This window comes from Oryctolagus cuniculus, chromosome 9 (assembly GCF_051225735.1).
Source record: "Oryctolagus cuniculus isolate XC-2025 breed Fujian yellow rabbit chromosome 9, ASM5122573v1, whole genome shotgun sequence".
NCBI classification, from domain to species: Eukaryota; Metazoa; Chordata; class Mammalia; order Lagomorpha; family Leporidae; genus Oryctolagus; species Oryctolagus cuniculus.
Window position 1 is genome coordinate 108,250,555 of NC_142875.1, and position 17,363 is coordinate 108,267,917.

Genomic DNA, 17,363 nt, shown 5'->3' on the forward strand with positions numbered 1-17,363 from the left:
AGGTGCATTAGCAGGAAGTTGGATTAGAAGTAGGGCAGCCAGGACAGAGTCCCAGAGTCAGTTCGAGTCCTGGCTCTCCACTTCTGATCCAGCTCTCTTTCAAATAAATAAGTAAATCTTTAAAAACATATTCTTTATTTATTTGAAAGGCAGATTTACAGAGAGGCAGAGAGAGTGAGAGAAACAGAGACAGAGAGAGAAAGAAAGAGAGAGAGAGGTCTTCCATCCACTGGTTCACTCCTCAGATGGCTGCAATGGCCTGAACTACGCCAATCCAAAGTCAGGAGCCAGGAACAACTTCTGGGTCTTCAAAACGGTTGCCAAGGCCCAAGGACTTGGGCCACCTTCTACTGTTTTCTCAGACCATAGCAAAGAGCTGGATCACAAGTGGAGAAGGCGGCCGGTGCCGCGCCCTCAATAAGCTAATCCTCCGCCTGCAGGGCCGGCACCCTGGGTTCTAGGCCTGGTCGAGGCGCCGGATTCTGACCCGGTTGCTCCTCTTCCAGTCCAGCTCTCTGCTGTGGCCTTGGAAGGCAGTGGAAGATGGCCCAGGTCCTTGGGCCCTGCACCCACAAGGGAGACCAGGAGAAGCACCTGTCTTCTGGCTTCGGATCAGCGTGATACGTCAGCCGCAGCAGCCATTGGAGGGTGAACCAATGGCAAAAGGAAGACCTTTCTCTTTGTCTCTCTCTCTCTCTCACTGTCCACTCTGCCTGCAAAAAAAAAAAAAAGTGGAGAAGGCAGGACTTGGGTGCCAGTGCTGCAGATCAGGGTTTTAACCCACTGTGCCACAGTCCCCTCACAGCATACTTTTAAGACATGCGTCAACAAAAAAAATTTTGTAAGAACTTTAGGAAAATTTATCCCTTTAGATAGTTGTATGTAAAAAGAAAAGAGATAAAATACAAGTTTTCACTTATGAAGCCAGAAAGACGGAAGGAATTAAATTCAGTAGAGGAAAGGAAAAAATGAAATAAAGAAGATATAAAATGGACAAACTATAGAAAGAATAAGTAAAATGAAACACCAATTCATAAAAAAGTAAAATTTATATAAACTTCTAGCTAGACTGATTAAAAAAGGAAAAAACTTACACTGCAGTATCTTAGAAAAGAAGTGACTACAGGTCCTCCAGAAGTAAACAGGTGGTAAATGAATATGAATGTTATAGGTTGCACTGTGTCCTTCAAAAAATATTTAAGTCTTAACCTCTATACCTGTGAGTACAGGCTTTTTATGCAATAAGAGTCTTTGAAAATATAATACAGCTAAGGTGAGGTCATTAGGGTGCACCCCAATCTAGTATAACTGGTGTCTGTATTAGAAGAGCAAAACACCTGTGAAAACAGAGACACAAGGGGAGAATGTGATGCGAGATGTCAGAGACAGAAATTCAGGGATTCTGAAGGCCAAGAAGCACCAATGGGGAAATGGCATTGTGGCAAAACAGGTTAAGCTGCAGCCTGCAATGCCAGAAACCCATATGGGCGATGGGTCGATTCCCAGCTGCTCCACTTCCGATTCAGCTTCTGCTAAAGTGCCTGGGAAGGCAGTGGAAGATTGTCCAAGTCTTGGACTCTTGCACCCACATGGGGACCTGGAAGATGCTCCTGACTTTGTCCTGGCCCAGCCCTGGCCTCTGCAGCTATTTGAGGAGTGAACCAGCAAATGGAAAATCTCTATCACTCTCTCTTTCTCTTCCTGTAACTCTGCCTTTAAAATAAATATAATTTTTTGAAAAAAAAAAAAAAAAGTAGAAGCAGCAGCATCACCAAGGAACAAGGATAGGTGACCACCACCAGATGCCAGAAAGGTGCAAGGGAGGATTCCACTCAGGGTCACCGAGGGAATGTGGCCCTGTCACCATGATTTGGGCTACTTTTATTTATTTATTTTTAAGATTTCTCTATTCATTTGTAGCAAGCAAGCTACAAAGGCTCCAAAGTAATCCAATAGAGGAAGGAAAAGTCTTTGTAACAGTGCAAAAACAATTGCATATCATAAGCCTCAACATTGTTCTCAGATACAAAATAACTGCAAATGTATGCAAACCATCCATTAAACTAAAACTATATAAAACATCTAAGAACAATCATAAGAGAAAATTAAAAGAAATATAAATTTAAAAACACCAGATGCCACTGCGCACTGACCACAATAGCTAAAATTAAAAATGGTTCAGGATATCAAGTGTTGACAATAATGGGGAGCAACTGAAACTCAAATTTGTTGCTACTGGGAGAGTAAAATATTGTAACTACATTGAAAATCATTCTAGGAGTTTCTTATCAACTTGAGCATTTACTTACCTATGATTAAGAAATCAGAATCTTATATAGTTATTAAAAAGAGACAGAAATATATCCCCACACAGAGATCAGCACATAAATGTTTATGGCAGCTTTATTCACAGTACCCAAAAGTGAGAAACATATCAAATGTCCATAACTCAGTGGACAAATGTGCTCTAGCTGAATATTAGAATACTATTATAATAACGCTAATAGAATAATAATAGAATAATAATACTATTATAATAATAATAGAATACGTGCACAGGATGCATGTAGTTCTAGAATAAGCTAAACAAATTGATAGTGACAGAAGAGCATCGCTGGTGGACAGGGGCCAGGTGGCTGGTGTGAGGGAGAATGGAAGTTCTGGAGCTGATGGAAATGTTTTTGATTTGATAGCGTGTAAGAGGTAAACAGGTTAAAACCTATATCCCTCATGACTTAAATGGGTTCATTCTATTGTATAGATAGTCTAACTCAATAAGGTTGACGTTTTTTAATTTCAAGGTCAAGAAAGACAAAGAAAATTTAAACAGCATTTCCAGATTAAAGGACATGCCATCGATATGATGGTTAAATGCATTGTATTATTGTGAACATGGAGAAAAATACCCTTAAATGACATTATTAGGCCAATGGATAAATTGGAATGTGGTTTATAGATTAGATCATAATGCTGTTTCATTGTTAAATTTCCTGATTTTGATAATTGCAGCATGGTTATATAAGACAAAGTCCTTTTCTTCAAAAATATTCAGAAACCAGGACATATCTTCAATTTATTTTCAGGTGGGTCGACAATGAGAGCAAGAGTGAAGGAGAAACAGTGTACAACACAGCAAAATACAAACAATTGATAACTGTGGGTAAAAGTTACATGGGCTTGTCTTGTAGTATTCTTTCAACTATTCAGTAAATGCTGTAACAAAATTATTTTTAAAGATGAGGTATGCTTCTAGGTAGTAAAAATATAACTATATCCTAGTTCTTAATTGTACTCCCACGGTCTGATAACATTGACATGTTTTATCCTATTGGTAAGGAAAAGATCCAGGCCATGCATTAGGATGCTCTAACAGGTCCCGGGTTGTTCAGGGAAGCGGGAAGAGTGATGCCTGAGAACCACAATAGAGGAGCAGCTGCTCCCAAACACGAAGCTTCCACTCCCCACAGGAAGAAGATGGCGTCTGGCCTCCTGATCAGGGCTCAGGAGAAGATGTGCTTCCTCTTCCAGCTCCTGTGTCCACACTGCACTGAGCCCTGCAGTCAGAAACAGGTGTTAGCAGTAACCCCAAATTACTACAGGACACAAAAGCAGGGCAGCATTTCCAATGTTACCTGTTCTTCTAAGTGCACATTGAAGAAGGGAAATTACAATTAATTCTCATTTTACAGATACAACTGTACGTTTTAGAGCAATCGCCATCTTCTACCCTTGTTGAGGCCAAAAATCCACATTTTCCTCTACCAGAAGGTAAACTCATCATTTTCAAATTCCTGCAGAACAGAGGTCAACTGTTTAAATCCGAATTTTCCAATGAAATCTTCATGAACGTTTTAAATTCTATTTCTTAAATTACTGATAAATATAAATGTTTTTCATAACTTCAACATTAGATTTTCTTTGTCTTAGCCCATTAAACACATTTACCTAAAAACTCCAAGTTGATTCCACACTGGCAACTTTTGGGCAGCAGAAAAAGTGACTTTGCAAAATGGCTTTGGGATTATAATATACCAAACCTACTTTCTTATTTAATTTTTTAGTAGAAGTGAGAATTTTAAAAGTAGAACTGAATTTCTGTGACACAGATATCAGGTCTCATGTGCATATGCTTTAAGGAGAAAAAACAGAATGAAATATAATCATAGATTAGAGAGTTTGATTGATGTTTTTATTTATTTATTTGTCTTCCCCATCAATAAACAGTAGTTAAGCTAAACCATGGCAATCCACAGAAAACTATCAAAGCATGGTGTCTATCTAAAAAAAATGGTTCATTAGGTGGCAGAACTACTTTCCTAATTAAAATTAGTTAAAATGATGGATAAATAAGATGTTGCACCTCCTTGAATATGTTCATCAGTCAGCAAGAAGTAGATTCACACTTGGGCTGAGGGTTCAGTAGAGGCAGGAGTACATATGTGGGGGTTTTTGTGATTCTGAATTCTTAGTTGAGATTATTCTTTTTTCTCTTTTGCTTAAATGGAGGGTTCAAGACCATTTAGAGTGTTTTTTGTTAATGTTTATTTATTTATTTGAGAGGTAGAGTTACAGAGACAGGGAGAGACAGAAAGAGAGGTTTTCATCTGCTGCTTTGCTCCCCAAATGACCACAATGGACAGAGCTGGGCCAATCTGACGCCAGGAGCCAGCAGTTGCTTCCAGGTCTCCCATGTGTGTGCAGGGATCTAGGACTTGGGCTGTCTCCAATGCTTTCCCGGGCCATAAGCGGAGAGCTGGATCAGAAGAGGAACAGCCAGGACACGAACCGTGCCCATATAGGATGCTGGTGCCACAGGCTGAGGCTTAACCCACTAAGCCACAGCACCCACACCAGGAATAACTACTGTTAAGTCAGGATGGTACAAGCACTTCATATTTCCCTAGATAATGACTGTGTTTCATTTTCTGTGTTTCATAACTCATACTGCATGTGTTTGATATGCTTTTATCATTAATAATGATATATAACAATTCTCTATTAACACCACTTGCTAAAATACTTTCTTCCTAATTCTTCTGTTTTACTAATGGACTCTACTTCCAAAAAACTGTGAAATGAGCAATGACTTGTTAGATGCAACCCTTTCCAACCCCCACACTAATGTTACAGTCTGATACATTTCAGAAACTTACATTCCAGGTGATGTGCCATCATCAATCCATTTCCATTTGTTTTCCATTTCACTATATGACAATCCAATCCAATAAATATTTTCATGAATCTGAAATCGCACAAATGTCTATAAAGGAAACAAAACACATCATGGGAATAAGTTCCCATCTGTTGGAAGAATGAGAAGACAGACAGGTAGAGGGACAAAAGCTGTATCCACAGCCAGTACTCTGCCACTCTCCACAACACCCTTCATCCCTGCTTCCTAGAAAAATCTCTCATTCTACAAAGCCTATATTTTCATTTTCCAAAGTACATTTCCTTAGGAGATTACTTATATAAGTTAAAATCGCCTGCCAGTCTCATAAATTACTTAAAGCATGGAAAATGTTTAAATTAAAATATCTACAAATAAGAAATTTGTTAGATAATGTATGACACTTCAGAAAACTATTCAAAGTCATGATTCAAAAGAATATGTCATGGTGTAGAGAAGGTAGCACTGCATGATCTTAAATGAAAGAAGAAGTCTTCAAAACAAACTTCTTAAAATAAAAACTGATTGTGTGGGGGGTGTGCATTACACTCTTCACTCACAGAAGAAAGCCTTGCTTTTAGGTAAGTAGTTGGAAGAGATAAAAGGGGGAATAAGTATTTGGATATATTAAAAATGTCTAAAATGAACTGTAACCAGGCCGGCGCTATGGTGCAGTGGGTTAAAGTGCTGACCTGAAGCACCGGCATCCCATATGGGCACCAGTTCTAGTCCCAGTTACTCCTCTTCTGATCCAGCGCTCGTAGACTATGGTGCACCCCCACTGCTTGCCACCCCATAGGGAAAAAATAACTGTGGTTCTAGGGTACAGGTAACCAACAGTTCAGATAAGTACTTCCTCCAAGGAAAGGCATATTTTCTTATTAAGTGGCACTACTGCAGTCTCCTTGAAGAGAGAGGATTACAAATTTCACCCTTCCTAATCATCGTCATAATAGATCATGTGCATTGAACACTCAATGAGTAGCAGGACCATATGCTTATTAGCAGACAGGGTTTCCAGGGAGATTCTGAACTCTACAATCTTCCCCACACAATAGGAAGAATAGTTGAAGATCCCTCTTTCTGGACCACCCTCCCCTTCACAGCCTCTTGGGTCACAGGGGAGAGACACATTCATGAGATTGAGAGTACATGGAGGAGTCTGTGATACCAGTTCATGTTCATTGTCAATCTTCAAAAGGGAGGAACCGTAACTTTGGCAAGTTTGTTTACATTTCTCCCAGGTGTTATCTTGCAGAACAAAATAATAGCAGTTTACTCCATAACAGGACCAGTAGTCTTCATGGACTTTACCTACAACATGTAAAGTCAGTCATTAAACTTCTTATTATCTGGTCATCTGTGAATCAGAACAATATGTTTATCAGCCGCCTATAACTGACACAAAGGCTCAAATCTATCTATAAAAATACTAGTGGCTGGTTAAGGTTGAGGGTGGAGGTTGGCAGTGTGTAGAGAGAGGTTAGCTAAGTCCCAAAACACAGTCAGGTGCAATATCAAGTTTTAGTGTTCCTTCAGTCAGTAGGGTGACCATACTTCACCAGGATAAATTATCACTGAAGAACTGGAAGAGGGGAGCTTGTAGGCTCCAAAAACAAAGAAAGGACAGTAAATGAAAAGGCTAAATGTGATTGGTTTGCACCATATTTATGTGTTAAAATATTACATGAGACCCATGCTATGTCCAAGTAGTATGTTCTGATCAAAAATGTTTAAATAGAATAATTCTTTTAAAATGCTTAAAGTGTTACTACTGCATTAGATTGTGAGGATATAGTCTGACAAGACAAGAGTCCAGCAGTGTGGGGAGACACCAATACACGGGAGATAACTCCTCATGATTCCACTTCTCTGAGGTATCAGCAGTGGCCAAAACTATGGGAAGACAGAATATGATGGTGGTTGTGCAGAGCTTGAGGGCAGGGAAATGAAAAATTCTGTGCTCTGAGTGTAATCTTTCAGTTATGTGTGAGGAATAAGTTCCAGAGATCTGCTGTACAACATAGTGCGCACAGTGAGGGACACTGTATCATACACTTAAAATTTAAAGCTCTCACAGTCAGTGTTCTTACCACAAGTGAACAACATAAGGACACGTTGGGAGGTGATGTAGAAGTCTATTATCCTGGCCAGCGCCATGGCTCAATAGGTTAATCCTCCACCTAGTGGCACCGGCACACAGTGTTCTAGTCCCGATCAGGGCGCCGGATTCTATCCTGGTTGCCCCTCTTCCAGGCCAGCTCTCTGCTGTGGCCTGGGAAGGCAGTGGAGGATGGCCCTGCTTGGGCCCTGCACCCCATGGGAGACCAGGAGAAGCACCTGGCTCCTGCCTTCAAATCAGCGTGCTGCGCCCGCCGCAGCACGCCAGCCGTGGCGGCCACTGGAGGGTGAACCAACAGCAAAAGGAAGACCTTTCTCTCTGTCTCTCTCTCTCTCACTATCCACTCTTCCACTCTGCCTGTCAAAAAAAAAAAAAAAAAAAAAAAAGAAGTCAAGTCTAGTATCCTTATTGTGGAGATTGATTCATGGTTGATTGCAGGTTCCATCTCATCAAATCATGTATATTTAATCTGTGCAGTTTTGGATGGTGATACTAGCTCAATAAAGCTGTTTTAAAATAATAAAAAATAGTCTAAGTTTTTAAAAAATATTGTAGGATGGCTAATTCTAAATTAAAAATATATTTTGGTGATCGGCATTGTGTTGTAGTAGGCTAAGTGTCCACCTGAGGCCCTGGTACTCCATATCGGCTCCTGTTCAAGTCCTGGTTGCTCCTCTTCCAATCTAGCTCTCTGCTTATGGCCTGAGAAAGCAGTGAAGATGGCCCATGTGCTTTGGGCCCCTGATCCACTTGGGAGACCCAGAAGAAGCTCCTGGCTTCTGGCTTCTGCTCATCTTGGCTCCGGCCATGGGGCCATTTGGGGAGTGAATCAGTAGATGGAAGACCTTTCTCTCTCTCTTTCTCTCTCTCTCTCTCTCTCTCTCTCTCTGGCTCTATCTTACAAATACATAATTAAAAAATCTTTAAAGGAGTCGGCAAAGTGGTTAGTGGGTAAAGCCACCGCCTGCAGTGCCAGCATCCCACTAGGGCGCAAGTTCGAGTTCCAGCTGCTCCAGTTCCGATCCAGCTCTCTGCTATGGCCTGGGAAAAACAGCAGAAGATGGCCCAAGTCCTTGCCCACTGCATTCCTGTGGGAGACCAGGATTAAGCTCCAGGCTCTTTGCTTCCGATTGGCCTCAGCCCTGGCCATTGGGGCAATCTGAAGAGTGAACCAGCTGATGAAAGACCTTTCCTCTCTCTCTCTCTGCCTCCGCCTCTCTGCTATTCTGCCTTTCAAAGAAATAATATTTAAAATAAAATATTTTTAAAAACATATAGAGAAACCTTTCTTTTGCCTTTATATATTTATATTTATAGTATAAAAATGTATAAATATAAACTAAATTTCTACTAACTACTACAATTAAATATACAAAAGTTATTTAAATATATAAATATTTACTGGTTGTTTAGAAGTCGGGACAATTCATTCCCTAACTAGGCAACGTTTTAGTACTTACTGCATAAGATTTATTATATTTATCTCTTGGGTGTTTTGTACAAATGTCAACACTATGACAAATCTTGCAGATAACTTCCAGGTAGTATATTACTAGCATACTTTCAAAAGCTCATGAAAAAAAAAGAAAAAATATTCATGAAAGTATAAGCTTATTTGGGTGCCAATTTTTTGAAATCCCTGCAGAGTTGTTTAATAATGTGCATTTGCCATGAATTTTTAAAATTACACTGGTATTGGTGGTCACAAATAAACCAAATATCTGAAGTCAAGGCAGACACACCAAGATACACAGACATACACACACACACACACACACACACACACCACACAACATATCTCGATAACAGCATTCAAATAAAACTGTTGTGCCCGTTGTAGGTAATATTTTTACTGAAAGCCTCCGCATTTTATGTGAGCAACAACCCAATTCTCACAGGGCCAGATCAGCTGAATTGCTAGGGGTCTGGCATACTGTTTCACCATCTGGGAATAGAGAGGAGGCAAAAACTGCCATGGAGTCTGGGGAAACACAGGGCTCTACACATGCAAATGTGGTTCCAGGGATTCCAACCCCACACATCTGAAAGGCACAAATTCAAAGCTGTCCAGTAGAGCCATAGATCACTAGGCATAGCCTGCTTATTAGATGTCAAAGCTTCTAGAAGGGAAAAAATGATGCAAGAGGATACAGTGAATCCTTCCAGATTTCTTCAATACCTGGATTGTGCACAGATTTCGGGAAGGTATCCTTTTTTGCATTGCATCCATTCCATTTTAAAAAGAGTGACTTCAGTGCATTTTCCATTAGAAGGGTTTTATTTTTGAGAGTGTCATATTCTAAAGACTTATTTGCCAAGAGTTGCTTATTTAAGTAGTCATCATTTTGCACAACGTGGTACATTTGAGTGAGGTTTCCTAGAATTTCCTGCTGTTGATGCTTTTCTTGAATAAGCTGTAAAACTAAAACGTGCAGCACAGATATCATAAAAATACAATCATGAGGTCCAACTGTGAAATTAGAGACAACAGGAAAAGTCTCACTTTAACAACCAACTCATATGATTATTTCAGTAATTTGACATTTAGAAAGTAACACCTCAGTGAACTGACCACAGAAATGGAAACATCAAATTTCTCACTAATAGCCACTGAAGGATAGCATAAATAAAATACCTGACGGCTAACACCATACCTTACAGTTTAGCTCATTTTAATAGCACATCATCATAAATAAGTAGCAAATCAAAATTCAGTTAGTTAACATTTAATGATAAATCTTCTGAAGATAAAAACCTAACCTAGCAGGTAGATGTTTGTGGACAGAGGCCCGTGTCTCACAACTCAGTACCCGGGTACAGTGCAGTGCCCAAGCCCTGGCTCCTGACTCCAGCTTCCTGGGAGAGGCTGTGATGACTCAAGAAGCTGAGTTTCTGCCACCCATGTGGAAAACCTGGGCTGAGATCCTGGCTCCGACCTGCAGGTATTGTTGGGTGAACTGCCAAATGGGATTCTTTCTCTCTCTCTCTTTTTTGTCCTCTCTCTCACCCCCCCAATTAAAAAAATAAGTTTTAGCCTGAACTTAAAAACATGAAGATATAACACAATTATTATTGGAATAGATTAAATATCTGAAAATAGGTGATTTCATACAAATGTAGTATATCCATGTTTTTCCTTAAGATGAGAAAAACAGAGAAAGACAAGAAAAAAGCTTAAATTCAAGATCATCTTCTATGTGCATATTAATTCTTCTTACTGTTTCCTTATTATATATTTTAAAATAAATAAATAAACACCCAAAGTGTTTTTTCTCAGACTGACAATGATCTCAACTCAATGGCAGAATCCTACACAACAACCTACAAAAGCAATGTTCCCGTGCATTATGCAGAATGAGACAGCTCACCACAGCTTCAGAGCCAGTGAACTAGGTAAGCAGAGTGAACACCACCGTGTGATGTGTTCCTGAAAAACTCACCAACAAAGTCCAGAACCCTCTGGGAGGTCCCCGAGTTTCAACAGGGAGCAACACTGTTAGTATCTGCACAAAGCATGGTTACTGCAGGTCCTCAGACTAGAAAGATGGACTCCAGTACTCACTCTTTGTCACCAACACTGCGACCGCCACTGAGAGAAGTAAACAGAGGATTCCAAGAGTCACTGCAAGGAGATGCCTGGGCACTGAGAACTCTTTAAAGAAAGAAGAGAGAGAGAGAGCGAGCCTGGTTACCACTTACCTCCATCAGGGACACTGTTTGAAGCAAAGGGAAGATCTTTAAAATTTTACAAGACAATATCTACCAAGTGATTTAAAATTTTAGCCTATAAAATATAGTTTCAAAGTTTAAGATTTCTGCGTGATGTGGGAGACATAGAAGAATCTTCTGCCTCCCAGCTTTGGCCTGACCCAGCTCCAGCTATTGCAGCTCTCTGGGGAGGAACCAGTATTTGCAAGATTCTCTCTCTCTCTCTCTCTCTCTGTAAATCTGATTTTCAAATAAAATAAATAAATCTCAAAAAGAAAAAATTCTGGCTGATGTACTCATCACAGAAGTCCTTCAGGGTTTAAAAGCAGGCCCCTGCTGAAGCACCACTGACAGCTGACGTAAGATGCTCAGGGGAGACCACAGTGACACGTGTCCTTCCTGTGATCACAGATAATCATGCAAAGGAAAAGCAGGCAATGGTCTTGAGTCTGGGTTGCAAAAGGGATCACAGGCCATCCTGACAGGAGGTTCTAGAAATCCACTTTTCCTGCTTCACCATCAATCCTGTTTTTCTGCAAACAGTACTATGTTTATCCTTTTACTTTTGATGTTCCCATATTGGAAAAATTATATCATTGATGATCACCAAACTAAAATGATAAAAGTTATTTTCAGCTTAAAGTTAAACTGTGACAATATTTGAGGTGCAGAGAGAATAGAAAAATTAGAATGTCCCTTTGATATGAAGATTTTTCCTTCTTCATGGCCTTTAACATCACATATATATTCTTAAGACACCTAAAATGTGTTGTCTGAATTACTTTGTTTTTAACACATATTTTTCACTTTGTAAACATTCCCTAAGATATGCTATGTTTCTTGAGACACTTTTCTGTGTTTTACTTTTACAGGCTTCACAAATCATTATTGACCAGACTTGAATAAAAGCAGTCTATTAGCTGCTCATAGGATTCATTAATTTTTGCATTCAGCTAACTGTCCTTTCAAGTTTTCCGTTCTACTATGCTGTCTTGTAATAGTGTCTTCTAACCACTTGACAATCAGAAGTATCTATATGAACTTTTTCTAAGCCTCAAGTTTGGCAATCCATAAACAACAGGTGAATTTAGAGGCCTAAAATATATACATTGGGGTCAGCATTGTAATGCAGTAGGTTAAGCAGCCAGTTGCAATGCAGGCATCCCATATCACAATACCCATTCATGTCTCAGCTGCTCCATTTCTTTTTTTTTTAACTTTTATTTAATGAGTATAAATTTCCAAAGTACAGCTTATGGATTACAATGGCCTCCCCTGCATAACATCCCTCCAACCCGCAACCCTCCCCTTTCCCATTCCCTCTCAACTTCCATTCACATCAAGATTCATTTTCAATTCTCTTTATATACAGAAGATCAGTTTAGCATATATTAAGTAAAGATTTCAACAGTTTGCTCCCACACAGAAACATAAAGTGAAAAATACTGTTTGAGTACGAGTTACAGCATTAAATCTCAATGTACAGCACACTAAGGACAAAGATCCTACATGAGGAGTAAGTGCACAGTGACTCCTGTTGTTGACTTAACAAATTGACACTCTTGTTTATGGCATCAGTAATCACCCTAGGCGCTTGTCATGAGCTGCCAAGGCTATGGAAGCCCCCTGAGTTCACTGACTCTGATCATATTTAGACAAGGCCATGGTCAAAGTGGAAGTTCTCTCCTCCCTTCAGAGAAAGGTACCTCCTTCTTTGATGACCCATTCTATCCACTGGGATCTCACTCGCGGAGATCTTTCATTTAGGTTTTTTTTTTCCCCCAGAGTGTCTTGGCTTTCCATGCCTGAAATACTCTCATGGGCATTTCAGCCGGATCCGCATGCCTTAAGGGCTGATTGTGAGGCCAGAGTGCTGTTTAGGACATCTGCCATTCTATGGGTCTGCTGTGTATCTCACTTCCCATGTTGGATCATTCTCTCCCTTTTTGATTCTATCAGCTAGTATTTGCAGACACTATTCTTGTTTATGTGATCCCTTTGGTTCTTAGTCCTATCATTATGATCAATTGTGAACAGAAATTGATCACTGGGACTAGTGAGATGGCATTGGTACATACCACCTCGATGGGATTGAATTCGAATCCCCTGGTATGTTTCTAATTCTACTGTTTGAGGTAAGTCAGCTTGTCAGCTGCTCCACTTCTTATCCAGCTCCCTGTTAATGCACCTGAGAAAGCAGCAGAAGATCACTCAAGTATTTTGGAGTCTGCCATTTATGCGGGAGACCAAGAGGGAGTCCTAAGCTCCTGGCTTCTGCCAAGCCCAGCACCGGCTATGGTGCCCATTTGTAGTGAACCAGTGCTTTTCTCTTTGTCTCTCCCTCTCTGCCACTTTACCTTTAAAATAAATAAATACATAAATAAATCGTCTTTAAAATATTTGTATATATACCTTTATCATCAGTTTTTCCACTCCTTCGAGTGCCATCAGGTCTTAATCTATTTTGCGATTCTGAAGAAGACTGAGGACATCTCAAAGCTGAATAAGTCACCTCCTGATCACTCACCTCTAAAAGAAGAAAAACATATCTGGCATCAAAACTTTGCTACACGATGGCTTCTAAAGAAAAATCAAAATGGCGGCTTGAAGGAACATTCCCGACATGATGGTGAGAGCTAATTGTGTGTGTGTCTGTGCGTCTCCCTATACACGTGTTTATCTTCTCCTACAAATACACAGACAGTCTGATTTATATAAGAAGGGGAAATCCTGTTAACATTTCCATTAAACTCATTTATAATCCTAGTGATCATTGCCACGGTTATCAGAAAAGATAAACGGAAGAAAAAGATTGCCAGTAGATTATTGTCCTAGTTACTCAATTTCACTCAAAATGTTCAACATACATCTAAAAATATTATGACAAATTAGTACCATCTCAAAGTTCTGAAACACATTTAAATGGTTGATTCTAACAACAATAATTCTGTACTCTGAAAGAGTATAAATGCCTTGGCTTAAAAAATACATATTTTGATATGCATATAAGTGCTTTGAAAGCTCTCGCATTCTTTGCAAACACTCTAACAGAGTGTTGCCCAAAGTATATCTAAAGACCAACTGCAAATGATTATCTGAGGGTGAATATCACAAGTTGGTTAACATTTCAGAGCCAGTGTCTTGTACAAGATAAGCTGAATAAAAATCTCTTAGGTTCCCGGATATGATGTTGCCATCAAAGCTTTTGTGAAACTAAATTTTCTTATAGGTAATCTTCAGTTAATGTCTTTTAAGGATTAATCTAGCAATAAATATCAATGTAGAAAGAAATCCAATAATAAAATTTGAAATTTACTTTGCTTCTTACATTCATGTCAGAGAAAAGATTATATCTAAGAAGCAGGAAATATTTTAAAAAACTGCAAAAGTAACTATAGCCTTTTATACATTTTTAATTACAAAATTTTGTATGTTTATTTACATTTTCTCTAACTTCCTACTAGGAAATAGGAGCATTTCTGCTAAGGAATCCTTCAATATGGATGGATGATACATAAATCATTAGCTCCAAGGAAAAGTAACTCCTCAAATCACTCTTCTTTATGTTCGTAACACAAAGCAAAACTCATAGCATATTGAAAAAGGGAAGATAACTCATCCTGGATGCTGAACTACAATTCTAACATGCTTCAGAGACCGTGCAATTCTAATGCAATGAGAGGGAAGGCTTTCCTACCACGCTCCTTCTCAGGCCACGTCACTTGTAGTTCAGTGCCATATTCCTAGAATAAGTCGAATTAATAGGATACCCAGGTGCTAAGATCCAAGGGAATAAAAGCAGGTGTTACCTGGATCCATGCCGTGCAGTGATGCAGGTGGAAGAAACGGACCCCAATATGAGGGAGAAGTCGTCCACGCCGGTCCAAGATCCCCTAGGGGCTCCACGAAGAGAAGCGAATTGCCTCTGAGTGAGGATACTCCGACTCAAAGTGCTCTGCCCCTCCTGGTGAAGTGGTAGAGGAAACTGAGTGATGAAAGCTGTTGTTTACAGGAAAGGAAAGATGGTCATGCGCTGTGTCTTCCTCCATTTCAACTAATCAACCATTTAGCATTCTTTGCAAAATAGCACTCAAAACCAATATTTACAGACTAAAAAGACATATCAACACAGTTGTGGAAAACAAGATGAATATCATTAACATAAAAGTAACAGATATAAAACAAACCACCAGTCAAAGAGATGGGCAAAACATTTATGTGTTTATACAAAAAGGGACAGAACTCATTTCTCTAGCTCTTAGTTTAAATAATGCCCTCTCTGTTACAAAGATTCTGTTTTAAGATACTATTTAAAAAATATTATTCTTTTTCTTGATTAATGCTTATTTCAGGTAAATGTGTTTTTAAATTTGTTTAACATCTGTCTATAAAATTTGGTTTATTTTCTTCCAGTATTTTTTGATAAATATGTTTACTAGCAAAGCTGGTATCATTACACAGTGCTTCCACTTTAATCGTTTTTTTTTTTAGATTTATTTTAATATTTTAATGGTAGAGTTACAGAGACAGGTAGAGACAGAGAGGTCTTCCATCTACAAGTGAAATCTCCAAATGGCCACATCAGCTGGAGCTGGGCCAGGCTGAAGCCAGGAGCCATGACCTTCTTCCAGGTCTTCCATGCAGGTACTGTGGCCCAAGCACTTGGGCCATCTTCCACTGCTCCCCCAGGCCATCAGCAGAGAGCTGGATCAGAAGTGGAGCAGCCAAGATCAAACAACTCTTATATGGGATAACAGTGCTGTGGGCCGGGGCTCTAACCAGCTGAGCCACAGTGCTGGCCCCACTTTATTCTTTTCTGATAAGTAATAAACATTTCTTCACTTTAAACATATTCATGTAAAACACGAATTATTCATTTTAATGTATTTTAAAGGCAAAGCAACAGACAAAGACAGCTCTACATCTGCTGGTTCACTCTCCGAATGCACACAGCAGGCCTGGGCTGGGTTAGGCAGGAGCCAGTGGTGGTTTAACCCTCTGCACCAAAACAACCACACCTAAGACATGATTTAAAAACCATCATACTAATTACCCACATGGGTACACCCATAATTTATTTAAGCAACCCCTTGCTATTGAACATTTAAGGATTTTTTTTCTGGGATTTTGCTAGTGTAAAAAATAATTGGCCTGTACTATTGCATGTTTTGTTAGAAACTAAGTTAAACACAAAATTATGGAGTCAAAGGGCATGTGCATTTAAAGAAATGGGCAAATACTAAACACCTTCTGGAAAAATTGTTCCCATTTATATTCCACCAGTTGTGTGTGAAAATATTCACATTTAATTTTTTTTTAAGATTTGTTCATTTGAAAGGCAGAACCACATGGAGAGAGGGTAAGAGAGAGAGACAGAGGGAGAGAGAGATCTTCCATGCACTGGTTCACTCCCTAAATGGCTGCAACAGCCAGGGCTGGGTCAGAAACCAGGAACTATATCCAGGTCTCCCAAGAGGATGGCACAGACTCAGTACTTGGGTACTGCTGCCTTCCCAAGCACATTAGCAGGAAGCTGGATTGGAAGTGGAGCAGCTGGGGTGCCGCCATGTCCCATTGTACCACAATTCCAGCTCCTCATGTTTGAATTTTGAGAAGAAATGCTGGTAAGTTATTCCTCTCCTTGAGTTTTGTCCACAAATCTTACTTCTAATAGCTGTCTCAGCATCCTTCCAGGCATCACGTTTTCATATACGTTAGAGTTTAAAAAGAAATTCATTCGTGTAACTCTGATACCATGAGCCAGACTCTGGCAGGACATATTCAAATCTCACATTGAAATTTGCTTTCACTTGACTGATGCCTTTTCAGTCTTCTGACTACAGTTTCATGAAACCCATAAGGTGCAGTGGTTAAATTACTCCTTGGGATGTCCAAATTGGAGTGCCTGAGTTCAAGTCTAAGTCCTCTTACTGACTCCAGCTGCCTGCTGATGTACACCCTGGAATGTAGCGGTGGTGGCTCCAGTATCAGACCCCCAGTTTGAGGACTGGGCTCCTGGCTTCAGCCTTCTCCCAGCTCTGCACATTGCAGGCCTTTGAGGAGTGAACTGGTGGATGGAAGCTCTCTAAGTATGTGACTCTCTGCCTGCTAATTACAAAGTAAGTAAATGGTTCTTCAAGTGAGGTGATAGTTGTTAATAAATTGTATGGGATGGGAGTGAGGTGGAGAACAGCAAGGGAGATAGATTATGCAGAAACTGCCACATCCCTGCTTCACTAGGTTTGACAAGTTCCTTGCTTGTTCTTTGCTTCCCTAACCATCCTCTTCACAAGGCCTCCCCCTATCCTCCAGCCTCCCCCAACCTTCCCTCCAAATGACTGCATGTAGTCCCCTGCGTGTTAT

General features: G+C 39.9%; 1 protein-coding gene across 3 annotated transcripts; it reads right to left on the reverse strand.

The window, feature by feature from the left end:
- Window positions 1–3,047: 3,047 nt before the first annotated feature.
- Window positions 3,048–14,952, reverse strand: LOC100351548 (killer cell lectin-like receptor 2). Of its 3 annotated transcripts, XM_017338116.4 has the most exons (8): window positions 14,810–14,952; window positions 13,413–13,529; window positions 10,855–10,944; window positions 9,472–9,714; window positions 6,342–6,484; window positions 5,154–5,260; window positions 3,633–3,791; window positions 3,048–3,554 (listed from the first exon to the last, which is right to left on the reverse strand). In XM_017338116.4, the coding sequence occupies exons 1-7, from the start codon at window positions 14,817–14,819 to the stop codon at window positions 3,641–3,643; spliced, it is 861 nt and encodes a 286-aa protein (XP_017193605.3). In that variant the 5' UTR covers window positions 14,820–14,952; the 3' UTR covers window positions 3,048–3,554; window positions 3,633–3,640. The 3 variants fall into 3 exon arrangements, with proteins under 3 accessions (XP_017193605.3, XP_089160702.1, XP_089160703.1); XM_089304576.1 differs by lacking the exons at window positions 13,413–13,529; window positions 14,810–14,952 and adding an exon at window positions 10,992–11,279 and having other exon boundaries at window positions 10,733–10,881; XM_089304577.1 differs by lacking the exons at window positions 13,413–13,529; window positions 14,810–14,952 and adding an exon at window positions 10,992–11,132 and having other exon boundaries at window positions 10,855–10,881.
- Between the last annotated feature and the right edge of the window lie 2,411 nt (window positions 14,953–17,363).

Bases quoted from the DNA above. Each gene is read 5' to 3' on its own strand.
- LOC100351548 (XM_017338116.4), bottom strand. The intron at 10,945-13,412 runs GTATATATACAA...CTTTCTTTAAAG, and splicing joins TGGAAAAACTGATGATAAAG to AGTTCTCAGTGCCCAGGCAT. The intron at 6,485-9,471 runs GTATTGAAGAAA...TACATGTTGTAG, and splicing joins GAAATCTGTGCACAATCCAG to GTAAAGTCCATGAAGACTAC.